Here is a 14,206-nt window from a genome sequence, read left to right on the forward strand (position 1 = left end):
ATAAACACTTGCTGCCGTCGCGAAATTCCGGTTCTACGGTGAACACGAGCGGTTACGTCACTTTCTTATCACGTATCTCGTTGGCTTATTCTTATCGTCGGTTTCTCCTGCACGAGGGAGAACACCTGGACAAAATCAAGCGCTTCTCGCGAAAATCGCCCCGAATCCGGGCGCGAGGAACGTTTGTCCCTCGAGTTCACAACTTTTCTCCGCGTCACGCAAAGAATTCTCGTAAATGTCAAGCGTATGATTTCAATTAGAAAATCCGAGCCGGAATTAAATTCAGGATTGAATTAATTTCAATTTGCGGGGATTAGATTTCACCGAGGGACCTTACGAGATTAATCCCAGGTCATTTGCAATTCTCGTTCTGCTTCATTTGACGGCTCGATAAAAAAAAAAAAAAAACCGCGAGTGGTGAATGTGGCAGGCCGATTTTACCGTTTTTCAGCGAATAATCGAGTAAACTGCCGGTTCCGCGCGGTCGGCGCGATGGGATTTTTGCGCCTTGCTTAATTATCTATTACCTTCGTTAGCTCTCCCTCGCGGTGGATCGTAAACGAGGTTTACGCGCACGACGCGAGCGTAAATACTCGCGACCCATACCGGATAGGAATCTAATGCCACGGCGATGCGTCGTCGTGGTAAATCGAATGTACCGTCACGCTCGAGGCAAACGATCGAGATGCCGAAAAAGAAACAGAAAGAAAATCGTAAAGCCCTCTCGGCGCCGTTTACTTTATCTCCTGTATTACGCACGCGGGCATCATTTGCTTTATCTCCGGATATTCCGGATATCTGCGCTCACGATGCTCTCACGAGGATTGAATAGCCGGGAATATTGACCGAGAGCTGTCGATGTTGCCTTAACTGAGTGAACCTTGGACCGAATTAAAAAAAAAAAAGAAAAAAATCGACGCGTCGCAAGTTCAATCGATGCGGGTACGCGCGATTTCCATCTGCGTGACCCAGGTACATATTATACGTGTATGTACATACGAGGCAGGTGCGCGACGAAGTACCGCAACCTCTCGGTGGTGCGGGTCCTTTCGCGTCGTCCCCGGTAAAAAAAACCTTCGATCAGTGACTTCTCTCGATCGCCCATCTCTCGCCCGAAATGTATCTCCCGCGAGAGCTGATCGCGGTCAGCGGAGTATTCCGTAAGATTACGGTGTGTTACCTGAGGATATCACGAGGCCTCACGCCTCCCGCTATTTATAGCCAAACCGCTGGCGGAGCTGCAGTGGTCGTTTCTTCTTCAAGTCTTGTCGCGTATAGTGTCAATTAGGGTCTGAATGTTGCGGAATGGCCAGGGAGGTGGAGAACCGCTGTTCGCCTCTTTAAGCCTCTTCCTCCTCGCCATGTAAAACAATGCCACGTGTGCGTCACGCCGAGTGACATATGGCGGTCACGGGAGTACGGAAAAAAAAAAAAAAAAAATGCAGGAGGATATAACGCGCAGAGATAAGACCGGTATGTCGCGACTCCGTTGTTAACAGCAAAGTGGAATGTGTATGTGTGTATGTGTATGAGACAATCGCTTCTCCCTCTCTCTCTCTCTCTCTCTTTCTTCCTGAAACGCACATGAGGCGACTATAAAATCTAAAAGACCGACGCGCGATGCTTTACCTTTACGATCGTGCATGTCCGAGCGATATAGATACCAGGAAAATCGAATCCAAAAAAAAAAAAAAGAAAAGGAAAGGAAACCGAACGCGTCGTATTTGCTGTTACGCTTCCGCGAGAGTCGCCGCCGCCTGAAACGCTTACTTAGAATGTCGCGCGGACGGCCCGATATTTCCGGGACGTTCTGGGACGGATGACGGGCTCTTCCTCGAGGAAGAACCGGCGAACGGTTCTTCCTGTCTGTGTGCATAAGAAAACAATTCTGAGAGAACGTACACATCGCGGTCGAATGTAAAGTGCGATGACAGCGGCGCGGTGCAGCGCGGTGCACACACAAGCGCGATAAGCTTCGGTCGCCACCGTAGGCCGTAACGATCGTGTCGCTGTGTTATCTTATCAAGTGTGCGGAATTTCTCAGCGGCTCTTTGAAGCGGCCCTCCCCCGGCTACGATGAGCGCCGGCGAAAGTGGAGCGTGCACCTTGCGGGGATCAATTATCCGAAAGAACAACGTCTCTCCCGCCCTCTGCGTTCTTGCTGCACATTTTCGCGGAGTAGTCCGCTTTGACGCCCGGTCTCCCGCAAATAATTTTCCCCCGGCGAGATGGCAGCCGAAAGTAGCTGAAAGTATCCAGCTGCCTCAAAGCTGCCACGTAGGACGTACGGGGGCTGCGGAGGAGTTATTTTCAGCCTACCGCGTCAATGTCAGTCAACAATCCACGTCAGCGTTTTGATTAACGTTGTATAAGGGGCAGCGAGACAAAAAACTCTCTTGCAGATCGATAATTCGCTTGCGATTGCACGATTCCGACAATTCGGCGCTCTCCACAGTCAGTCGGATGGTCAAAGTGTTTTAGTACTCTCCTCCCCCCCCCCCATCCTTCTCATATCGGTCGAACTCAGAGAAAACTGCAGGCCGGGCGCAATTTTTTTGTCGCTCATCGCACGCTCTATCGCCGACTGTGCATTCCGCTCTAATTGTTGCTCTCCTCTCAGCGCCGATACGTTTGTATCCGCGATCGCATTCGAAAGTACGGAGTAGTAAACTTGATCGCTAACTCCGACGTTTTTCCGCAACGGCGGCGGCCTGAAGATCAAACTTATACATCCGCGCGTGTCTCGAGAGAAATTCAACTCTTTTCTCGTTTTCACACGTTGATTTGTAAATAATTATATTTTAAAAATTAAACAAATTCGGAATCTCGTTATGTCGTAGAGGAAATTTCTGGCGCATCTTCACACCTCACCGCTGCCATGTCCGACACTCTGTAATGACGAGTGGCGCGAACCCTCTGTGCGGTCTTCCCTCTCGATCTCTTTAATCGTTTCGTCCCGTCATTCCCTCCCCTCGCTTTTTTTGCGCGCGATCGATAGAGATAGCACACGCGAGATACGCGATGCGGATAGGCGTACGTGTACGATACGAACGGCTTGAAAAGTGAGCACACGTGTCCAATGTGTAATGGGGGCCCTGCATGAGTTGCCATCGCGGGGTTCCCGGCGGTCCGCTTCTTGTTCATGACAACCTCCTGCCGCAGCCGCTCGTCGTCGGTGGCTTCCCAGGGCGCGTTATTACGATTATATTACTGCGGGTAGAGCTACTCTATTCGTAAAGCTCGCGCGCGATAGAAATCCCTAGCGCAGGTAGATAGAAATTCGCGACGCTCGTCCACACGTCTCGGTTGTGGTCTTTAAGTTCGCATCTACAGAAAGTCCCGATTATTGGAGGGAATCAAGATTCCAAGATGCTCTCTTGTCTTTATTCTTACTTTCTTCATATTTATATTATTTTTCTATTTTCATGTTCCTTATTGTTGTCTCTTACCTCACTTTCTCAAATTAATACTTTTCATATATCTTAAAACTTAATTAACTTACATTATTATAATTAATAATGTCATATATGGAATTTTAAATAGAAAGGACTCACTTAAATGTGTTGATATGCGTATGAACAGACTCTCTACGTATCGAAAGACGCAATAATGTCAGTAACGACTGTTAAGGAAGGGCTCGGAGTCTATAACGATTGAAGTTAAGCGATGTCTTGGTCATTGTTCCATTACTTCTTCTGCCTCTTCTTCTTCTACGTGTCCTCTCCTTTCCTTTATGAGTTTCGCTACGTAACAGGTTTGCGCTAGTGTTGCGAATGTTATTACGAGAGATCATGCATGCGTACATTACTATCATTCATGGCAGCAGACTTCCTGGTGCCTCCCGTCGTAAACGTACGACTTCTTTTTCAAGCTCTAGAAACGCATTTCATTCGAGCGAAATGCGAGCGATGACTAAAGAGAAAATATCAAGAACGACTAATAGTCGTCCTAGTCGTAAAAATTATGATTTCTAAAGTAGGCAAGAAAAGATTGAAACGTCGGATCTTCAGCGGCTACATTCAGAAAAAGAACTTGGCGTTTTTATACACATATGTAAAAATAAAATCACTGTACAATAAAGTATAAAATTCAAATCTTAAATCATGTGTGTAAAATCATCTTATCAGTAAAATTCATTAATAGTTTCTCTCGATAAAAAATTTTTCATATAAAAATATACATATAATTATATACGAAATATATCCGTACATGTTTGTACTACTAATTTTTTTTTTTTTTTTTTTTGTAAAATTGCTGATATAGAAAACTAATGGTTGTACTGAGAGAACGAAAACGAATCAAAAGGAAAACTTTTGTATTGTTTCTCTTGTAAAAGTTAAATATAAATTGAGAAAAAATTGCCTGTGTATAATCACATATATTTATGATTCAAGGAATATATCGAGCTGGTAAAGCATTGTAATTCGAGATACATAATCCCAACGGGGTCGAAGATCCTTTGAACGCATTATCCATCTCTATCTCCCGCGAGAGAATTGAAACCGCGAGTTACGATAACCGCGCGTGCCTCTTTCTCCACTCGCGAAGTATCGCGAAGTCTTTCCCATTGTACGCAGCGAGACAATGGACAGATATACAATGTGAGAGGGAAGTGCCGAGGCGGAGGTGGCGGTCGCGGGATAAGAGGAAGAGGAAATCTCTCCCGAGAGAAGATGAGACTTCACGGTCTAGGCCGTGGCAGCCTCCGGCTGTCCATTTGATCGAGCGTGTGCGATAGTTCGACTGCGATTGTTACGCTCGCCGTGCAACAATCGCGTAAAAGCGCGCGCGGCATATTCCGCGCGCGGAGGAGGATAATCGCGCGTATCGCAATCGATCACGCATCCTCGATCGCGCGCGCGCGCGCGAGATGCCGACGGAAGAGACGATCGGAGAGACGTTGAAGTGGCGGCGGAGATGACGCGGGAGATTCATCGGCACGGCCCCGATAGAGTCCCGCGGGGCCGCGATGCATGATCCGCTGAAAACGCACAATGTGGCTCGACATGAATGAGGCTTTGTGCGTGCGCGCGAAATACGCGTACGGAGTTATCCTATCCTAACAATAGACCTTAATTTTATCGAGGGATTCCGCAGCCAATTGCCGAGAGTCCTCGACCGCTTCTCAACACACGACGGAATAATTCTTTTTCCAATAGCAATTTTTTTATGAGACAATTTCTCTCTCTCTCTCTCTCTCTCTCTCTCTCTCTGTCTCGGCAAATGAAACATCGAGAGATTTAATGGTCCCTCTGACAACCGTTGAGAATTTGAGCGTTTAATTGTTCCATCTCAGTCCCGGGTATAAAGATCGTTATTATTCTCCCTTTTGGCGGCCGCGCGAGGCGACGGAGAAGTTTCTCTCCCAACGCGCGTAATTACGCGGCGAAAAATCACGCGATGCCGAAGAGCGCGCGAAACGTGGTTATTTCTCGGGCAATTACGGCGTCAGGAAAAATTCCCGAAAATTACACGCGTACCCGGCGATTAAACAGCACTGATTTCCCATCGATTGCGACCCTCCCGAGGAAACCCGGCCCAGAAATCTCGTAATTCCCGCACGACACGCACACGTCGCCGTCGCGCGCAAACTCTCGCTCGCTTTCCATCGCGCGCGAGAAAATGGTCGGCCTTGAACTTCCATGACGACCTTGAGACTCGGGACGACGACGACGACGATGACGGTGGCGGCGGCGGCGGTATCCACATCGATCATCGGCACGCAGCCGGACCTCCGACAAATTACTTAATTGATATCCAGCCGATTCGAGACGGTTCGCGAGACTCGTGAGCGCATCGCGGGGCCATTATGGCGGATTTGCACGCTTCCCACCTCACCTCCCTTGAGTCGCTTTCGATTCTCCGTGGCGAAAGAAAAGCGAATCGGATAACGCGCACGGCAAAAACGAGCCGATATGAAATTTCCGAGTCGCGCGGGAAAAAGGTCGACCGCAATCTCTCTCTCTCTCTCTCTCTCTCTCTCTCTCTCTCTCTCTCTCTCTCTCTCTCTTTCGTCTCCGCGCGATCGCGTCGAGGGAGAGATCTGCCATTAAAATTTGATCCGGCGGCGCGGCAGGACAATTCCCTCCCCCCGCCCTTCCCCCTCCCCTACGAACGTTACGCGGAATGGCTTATAATTATGTTATTACATACAGATTGGTATTGTGAGTAATTGCAGCTCTCGATTACGGGACGGGAGTCCCGTAATTCCGCCTTCGCGATTTTTCAGGGATCCCCGAGAGAGGCTAGTTTGTATCCTCCCCTCTCACCTCTCTCCCTTTTCCCCGTCGAACGAAAACTCGCTCGTCCATTAGCCCGGCCATTCCGTTTATTCCGATTTCGCTTTCACACTTTCGGTTCTTTTTTGTTTCCCCCGCAGCTACTCCATGCTGCTGAACAAAAAGAGCTTCGTTCATCGGCCAACGCGCTCGCACGTCGGGGCAAGTAGGCAATGGATCGTCGCAGGCTTGAACCGTGTAAATTCGCTTTCACGCGCTTTTCCACTCCGTCTATTCCACCCCTATCTTTGTCGCCTCCCCTCCTTCTCTCTTTCTCTCTCTCTCTCTCTCTTTCTTTCTTTTGACGTCCCGATAAATCCTCACATGTTTTGTTTTATGTATCTATTGACGCCAAAGTGCACCGTGCATTTTTCTGCAATTACACCGACCAGCTGAGCCGGATGATTAACTAATCTTCTTACGATCGACGATTAGCTTATTTTAGCTATATACTGTTACGCAAGATCGCGTTTTTGCGACGCTCCGAGGGACAATGGCGTTCGCGTTAATTCCTTCACTCCTAGCATCCTCAATCGTGCATGTAATCATTTTTATCATTTGTCAAAGTATGAATGTTATAAAATGAATCTCTTCTCTCTGCTGAATCTTATTAATTACGATAATTGAATTTTTTTGAAAAATTTTCCAACGTTTGTACACTGACATAACTAAAAAATTATCATTTTTCACTCGTCTGCACAAAAAATTTTGATGAGAATTCATTACAGGGAAGAAGTAATGACACTTTTATTCCTCTAAAATCGTTAGACTAAATCACGTTTAAATTATAAAATTTTTACTTTTATTTTTTTAAACATTTGCATCGAAAAACTTTGTTATACCGTTGCAAACTGCGTCTAGAAGTAAGTAGTTCAAATTCCGTTCCCAACGAAAGAAGATTTAGGACGATTCCGGAGCTTATACCCGCGGGCCACTCTACTTCGACGTTGTCGGACATGCGCGCGTTGTTATCACGCAGCCGCGTTGTCGCGATCCGCGAGGTGAGAGACACGCCAAAGTCACGTAAGCGCGACCACGTCCGGTACAGACTGCGACGCCACGTGCCTATCCGGAGAGCAGAACGTACGCGGCACGTGGCCACGTGCGCGCCTCGCGTTGCTGCCGCCGCTGCTGCTGCTGCAGCTGATGATGATGCGCGCGACGCGATCTCGAGATACACGCGGCTCGCATGCTGCGCGGACAACGCGATGCGGAGCGGACGGATTACAGCCGCTTGGTCAAGGCTGACCGATGCCCGGTGGAATTGAACGGGGAAGTGCGAACCGAATCGTGTTTCGCGGTCGTAGATATCGGGTTTCTTATCTGATACACGAATTCTCTGTCATTGTACTACATGTATACTTAGCTGTGTATAAGCTGTTCGTCAGTGAAGACGGGAGAGAGAGAGATTGGAAAAAAAGATTCTCGACATTGAAGGTCGTATTTGTCATAGGCGATAAGATATACATGTTGTTATGTATGAGCGGATCTAGGATTTTTGGGGAAGAAGGAAAGATTCAATTCTATCAAACTAGCAATTTCTTTACATTAATGAATTGCTTTACTTGCCTCTTGGTTTCGTGTTTTAAATAGGAAAAATATTTGATTAGATTTGGCGCAACAATGTACGACCAATTTGTACAAATCATCCTACACTGAGAAAAATAAGTTGTTAATTTGACTAAATTTTTCAGCTTAATTAAATTTGTTTCATTCAAATATCCATATATGTATTTGAGTCAAATATATAAAAAATTTGATTTAAAATTCAAATATTTTATGTACTTAAGTTAAACGAATAAATACCTGAACTGAATGAAATTGAATTTAGTTGAAAAATTTAGTCAAATAAACATTTTTTCTCAGCGTCTGTTCATCTCTTATCAATTTCTTTAGCAACCCGTGCAGATTTTTTCTCCTTCAAAATTTTTATAAGAATACGTGAGTATGTGACGTGTCTTGGAATTTACAATTTCGCCTAGAATTTTGTTCCAACGCGCTAATTAGCGACGTCACTCGCCTCAGGCTACGCCTCACCGTTACGTCGCGTGTAATGGAAATGTCGCACGAGGGCAATGGCTATTCACAGCAGTGAATGCACCTGATCAGTTTCCCTCCTTCGCGCGACAAAAATGCAACGGCTGCACTCGTCGTTTTTGCCTCGCGGCGAAATTCCAACGTCGATAGTCATCTTATACGTTGTTCACGTTGCTAATTAGCTTTTATAGCCGCTCGCGCAAATACGGGACGTAAAGAAGCGCAGGACGAAAAAATGATTTCGCCGGCCTAACGTTGGAGGAGAAATGCGCGGGTTGCATCACAAACAATTCGCATAATCAGCAAGTCAAACCGTCAGATTTTCCCTATAATAAGATTCTATTCGCCTCTTGTCGCTCTTTCTTCCTCATCGCAATTTTCAGCGATGCAAACGGGAAAAAAACATAGTTTTGCCGTGTCATTACGTTATTTCTCTCGTTCTACCACAGAACTTGAAAAAAGATAAAGGCGCTTCCTAAAACGAAAGTTTCTTCTCCTTGCGGAACAGAATAAATTAAATGAAGATGTATATGCGTTTATCGTACCACGACCAACAAAAACAGATTCGCTCTCGGCACTATCGCCTAATTACGCCCGTAATTGCGCTGCACGCAAGCGTGATTTTAGGTTAATTAGCCGGTGCATTTTCCGGCGACTGAAAAACCGATTTGTTATTTCAAGACACTGTCTAATTTAAAGTTAAATTAAACTTACAGAAAAAAAGAACTACAAATTCTACTACTAAGAAACCTTTACTCAATATTTATTTACCGTGTTGTAAAAGCTCTTCATCGCCGTGTGCGATACCCTCGCTGTTTTGCGGGCAATTAACGAATGCACTTTCCGGCTCGATTTACTTTTCATTTCGTCAGCGCATCGCGTGATTGCCATATATCTTCTCGCTCGGGCGTGCACGGAGATGTGTGTTTCGGCACACGGCGCGCTATACAACGCAATGACGCATAAATCTTGATAAGACTAAAACGAGAAGCTAACGGTACGCGCGAATGATTAGCACACTAACCAACATCGTGGCAAGTCAGAGAAGACGGAGGCTCTCTCCCGATTGCGCTTATCGATCGTAGCTGCAGCCCGTTTTATTTATGATCGCCCCTTCTCCACTCAGCTGAAACCAGTTGTGAGACTTGATACGCTTTAATTAATAAATCCGGAGAATCAATTCGATATTTGTTGCGTTATACAATCGCTATTACGTACGATTCGATTGAGGAAGCTCGGACATATTCGTTATAATTAAATCTTTCACATTGAAAAAAAAGTGTATCGTGCGACCTACTTTGTATGGAGTTTCGTTTTTCGCAATCCCGTAGTCAAAGCGTGATCATCGAATTGTCCTTGTTTCGAGAAATATCGCTCCGAATATTTCATCTGATATACGCTTTTTGTAACATGTAACGACTATAAAATGCACAAACCTTAAGGAAAATTACCTAATCGATATAGAATGCTTCTAAATTTAATGGGGTATAAAGATATACTTTCACATAGTTAAGTCATTCGATACCCCTCGCTACCATGAAGAATGAGAACAATGTCACAATTCTTAAGTAACGAAAGAAACATGTATTTTTCTATCGGTATTAATTTTTGTCATTTAAATAAGAAACGTGGGGAAATAAAGAGATTGGGGCAAATTCAGAACTCAATATAACTTTGACTTTGGCAGGCTTTTATTACTTACTGTTATCATAAAAAACATATGGGAAATAACATTTGCGTCAGGTCGCCAAGGCAAATTTCGAGACCGTTAGGATAATTTTCTTTTCTACGATTCAAGAGTCTGCTCATCCGGGAAAGACGCGTCGCGCGTGAACGGTACGCGTAAATCATCGGTGACGTTTCTTAACGCCGCCGAGTGATCTCTTATTCAGGAGTCCGAGGTGAACGTGAGAATCAGAACGCGTCTCCGACGGAAAAGTCTTCGCGGTCCAGATAATCCAGGAGCATCCAGCGTAGAGATCTGGTTCACGGCAAAATTCCAAGGGGCTCTCGTCAGCGCGTCCGCGATTACAATCATTCGCGACGCGCAATCGTTTCGATTTCTCCCATTACTCCCATTAGTGCCACGCGCGTTTCGCGAGCTATCAAATTCGAAATTTATTAACCGCGGTAAAACTCCCATCTCCTCCCCGCGATTTCTCCCGATCACCCATGGCGCGCGCAAATTTATCAGACCGCACAAATCCGAATCTAAAAGTCCCGCTATTTGCGAGTCACTCATTCCCGTGCACTTGTAAAACTTTTTTGTATATCAACGAATTACCTGTGTCCAGACATAGAATCGCGACTGTACACACATAGAGGAAGATCTTTTGTAAAATTCAATATTATCAAATGTGTAATATCACATTTTTTTAAATCAGAAGGAAATTGTTGTATTTCTTCTACGAACGTTATGATACAAAAAATTGCACCAACTGTAATTCGTGACTGTACACATCTATTTATCATATACCGCATTATCAATGCCATTGTAATTTTTATATGTTCGTTGGCTATAAAATTATATATACTTATCTATTTTTGTAGTTATAGATGTAGAACTCAAGCATGTAATACTATTATGCAATGTACAATACTGCTCATTGGTAACTTTGCATTTAAATCGTTCAGACTTTCTTTGTGTTGTTCTGGTGGGCTTTATAGCAACAGTAATGCTGTCGCTTCACTTCTTGTGCATCTATGTGTTCTTATACTTTTGTAATTCGGTGATGCACAAAAAGAAATGGAAATAAAATCTACATGTAATGAGTAGAACGACTTATTATTATCAATATTGAGATTACATCAGTTTCAATGTCGTTACATTGAAATCCAATTAAAATCAGATTTGCGTCGGACACTAATTTCCGCGATTTCAGAGCCCAGCGTAGCTAAAGGGGGCGCGAAACGCCGCCCCAAGGAGGAGGCTGCGCTTTCGCGCGTCGCCTCATCACGTCTGCGCTCATTATTGCCACGTCAGGCTGCGCGAGGCGGGGGGAGGGGGGAGGAGCACATGACAAGGACGCGCGCGACGACGTCGCGTTGGCGGCGTCGGCGTGCGTGGAGAGCGCGTATGCGCGTCCGCGTTACGCGATTTGCGCAAACGTCTTGATCGCGAGTCTATCAGGCGAGCATAAGCGGCAGGAGCAGGAGCGCGTCCGTCCGTCTGCCGCGATCGCGCGCAAACGCGTGCGTGTCGGACACGCGCGGGTGCACACAGCGCACATAGCCCGCGGCGACGACGCGCGACGGACGGGACGTCGGCTCCGCGCGTCGCCGCGCACCGGGAAAACTGCAACGCGACTTTACCTCGCGTTACCACCGCACGCGGTGATCGATATCGCGAGCACGCTCCTCTCGAACCTCGACCCCGGGCCGTTGCCACCGTATTATCATTTCCCGTCGCTTCTCGATAAGTCGAAATTTCAATTTTCCTTTTCCTTACAGCGCGATACGGGGACACGCTCGTGCGTGTCAAGAATGTAACACCGGGAGACTCAAAGTTGGTACGATGATGCAATCGGGCGCTGGTAATCTGTATATCTAGTATTTTTATGTATTCGCGTGATAAAATGTTTAGCGCGGTTGACTGCACGTCGCGCGTAGGATATTTAAATTAAAACCAGATCTCCGTGAAATGTCTTTGCTCAAAAGATCACATTTATATAATAGTTTACATAATTCATACGATCTGCACAAATAACACACCGGCAACTTATGAAGTAAAAAATATGAATTACGAGCAGTAATTAAAAATAATCTCTGTTGACCTGGGGATAAATTTATCATTCAGGGATTGACACTTAAAAATATATAAAGAAATTATAATGACATTATGACTTGACGCGGTGGCATTTTTCTTTTTTTAATCAATAATAACGTCTTTGCGTCTTGGTAAATAACTCGGGTCTCCTACACGGGCGTGGGTGATAAAACGAAGGAGTACACGCGGAATGAAATCTCGGACGCACACTCTTCTGTGAGGGGTACTCTAATGCGACGTGCTAAAAAAAAAAGAAGAAGAAAGAAGCGCGAGATACAACGGCAAGACGTCCTGCGGCGGCCCTGAACTCGATATACACGGCGCGCGCGAACGATTTCGTTGCTATTATAAAGCCATTACCGCCGGCGTTGTTGCGTTAAAGCGTTGCGCAAATAGCGCGCGGCGATAAATTAATGCCATCAGGGACGTAGGAAATTTTCGAGCTTTCCGGCGAGCGGTGCATTTTGCAAAAAACCTGCTGCGCGCATGCTGCCCTGTTACGCGTGTAACAATGTACCAACAATTGTAACTCCCCACGGGCGGCCCGCCCTCCCCTCGCGTGTGTGCGTGAGGGGTTGAAAATATCGTTAAACAATCCCCACGGACGCGGACACAAAGGGAGGGAGCGAACGCGGGAGTGAATTTCTCGCGTCGCACAGGTAAATTTGCCGTCACACTGCGAACGTAACAGCCGCTGGACGGCATAATAAAATACGAGAGACAAGGCTCGCTTGTAACATAAATAACATACTGAAATAAGAAAACCGATGCAAGAGTGTACCTATAAGATGAACGAATCTGATATCGATATCGTTTTGTAATCTATTACCGATAACACCTCGTCGCGTGGGACTTAAAAAAAAAAAAAAAATTAAATCATAATGACATCGCACAAACTGAACCACTGTTTACTTTGTACGTACATATCAATACGTAAATGTGTTGACTTGAGTAATATCAGCTGACTTAGACCTTGTCGACATACGTGACACTTGTCGCAACTGATAGCCAATGCAGCCGAGCAAATAAGACAAAGGTAAACGGGCAGAGTTTGTCGAGTAAACCCTGCAAACCCGTAAATTCGCAAAATTAATTTACATTACATCAAACGCGCGTTGATCGTGATGAAATAATTAATTAGCCGCGAGAGTAACAAAAAGAATTCAAAGGGAAATGGAAAACGATTAGCGCGGTAAGCGGCGCGATTATCGGCGAATTAATTATAAACAATAAACAGCGAGAGGCTGTTACACAAAGCGTGACAGTTGTATAGCGGGAACCTCGCGTCGTGGGCATCGTTCTTTATCCTCGTGCTTCCCTGATGATCCCTCCTCAGGGCTGATACCTACGCACGCCCACGCATCTCGGTGCAAGAATACACGCCGGCTAGGTAATTCCTCGCGGCTCCCTCGCTTGCTTTTCCAACCCTCTCGCCCGCAACAACAAATCGCGCATACGAGCGCATACGTCTCTCGCGAGTGCGCGCTGCACAAAGAGAGCCCTCGCCCACGTTTCCACTGCGCTCGCTCGCTCATGCGCTCGGTTATGCCTTATTTATGAGCGCAGGGCGCTCGTACCCGTTTCCTAACCCGATGGCGCAACAAAACGGCGTGAGATGCGAAAGATACTCCCCGCGGGAAAGTGGAATCCCGGTCGGAATCCGCGCGGCATCCACCGTTCCCTCGATTTATTAAGAGAATAATCTGCATTTTCGATTCTGAGCCAATTTTGCACGCTCGACTACAAACGGTGGAATCTCTAAGGAATTCGTGAATAATGATAGCGGGATATTTGCGCTTAATTGCATTTTCCCGGGGCTACCTGTTAAGAAATATAAAAAGAGATTTTGATTTTCTCGTCAGGGTGTAATTTCGCGGACGCTTAAGAAATTGAAGAAAAAAAAACACCTGTAATTACTTATTTTAAAAGTAACTCCACCTTTTCCTCAAACTACAAGTTGCATGTATCTGTTGCGCCATAAAGATAAGAGACGAAGTGCAAGCTCGACCGCGAAACACCATCCCGGCGCGAAGAAGAGGAAGAAATAGGAAGATACCGTTGCGTTAGGACTCGGTAAACCCGCGATATATTGTCTAGATACTTGCATTGTACGAACCTACTGATC

General features: G+C 45.9%; 1 protein-coding gene across 4 annotated transcripts in view; it reads right to left on the bottom strand.

Moving 5' to 3' along the window:
• LOC105834292 (uncharacterized protein DDB_G0284459) overlaps window positions 1-14,206 on the bottom strand; it is a 34,474-nt gene that overhangs the window by 11,544 nt on the left and 8,724 nt on the right. Inside the window, exon 1 of one of the 4 annotated variants that reach the window (XM_012676650.3) lies at window positions 9,087-14,079. The exons of 2 other annotated variants lie outside the window; for them this stretch is intronic. In XM_012676650.3, the coding sequence (XP_012532104.2) occupies window positions 9,087-9,206 (120 nt within the window). In that variant the 5' untranslated portion in view covers window positions 9,207-14,079. Of the gene's footprint in view, window positions 1-1,180; window positions 14,080-14,206 lie in introns of those variants that run through there. One more of the 4 variants, XM_036293465.1, reaches the window with a different exon arrangement.

Source organism: Monomorium pharaonis, chromosome 11 (assembly GCF_013373865.1).
Source record: "Monomorium pharaonis isolate MP-MQ-018 chromosome 11, ASM1337386v2, whole genome shotgun sequence".
Classification (NCBI taxonomy): domain Eukaryota; kingdom Metazoa; phylum Arthropoda; class Insecta; order Hymenoptera; family Formicidae; genus Monomorium; species Monomorium pharaonis.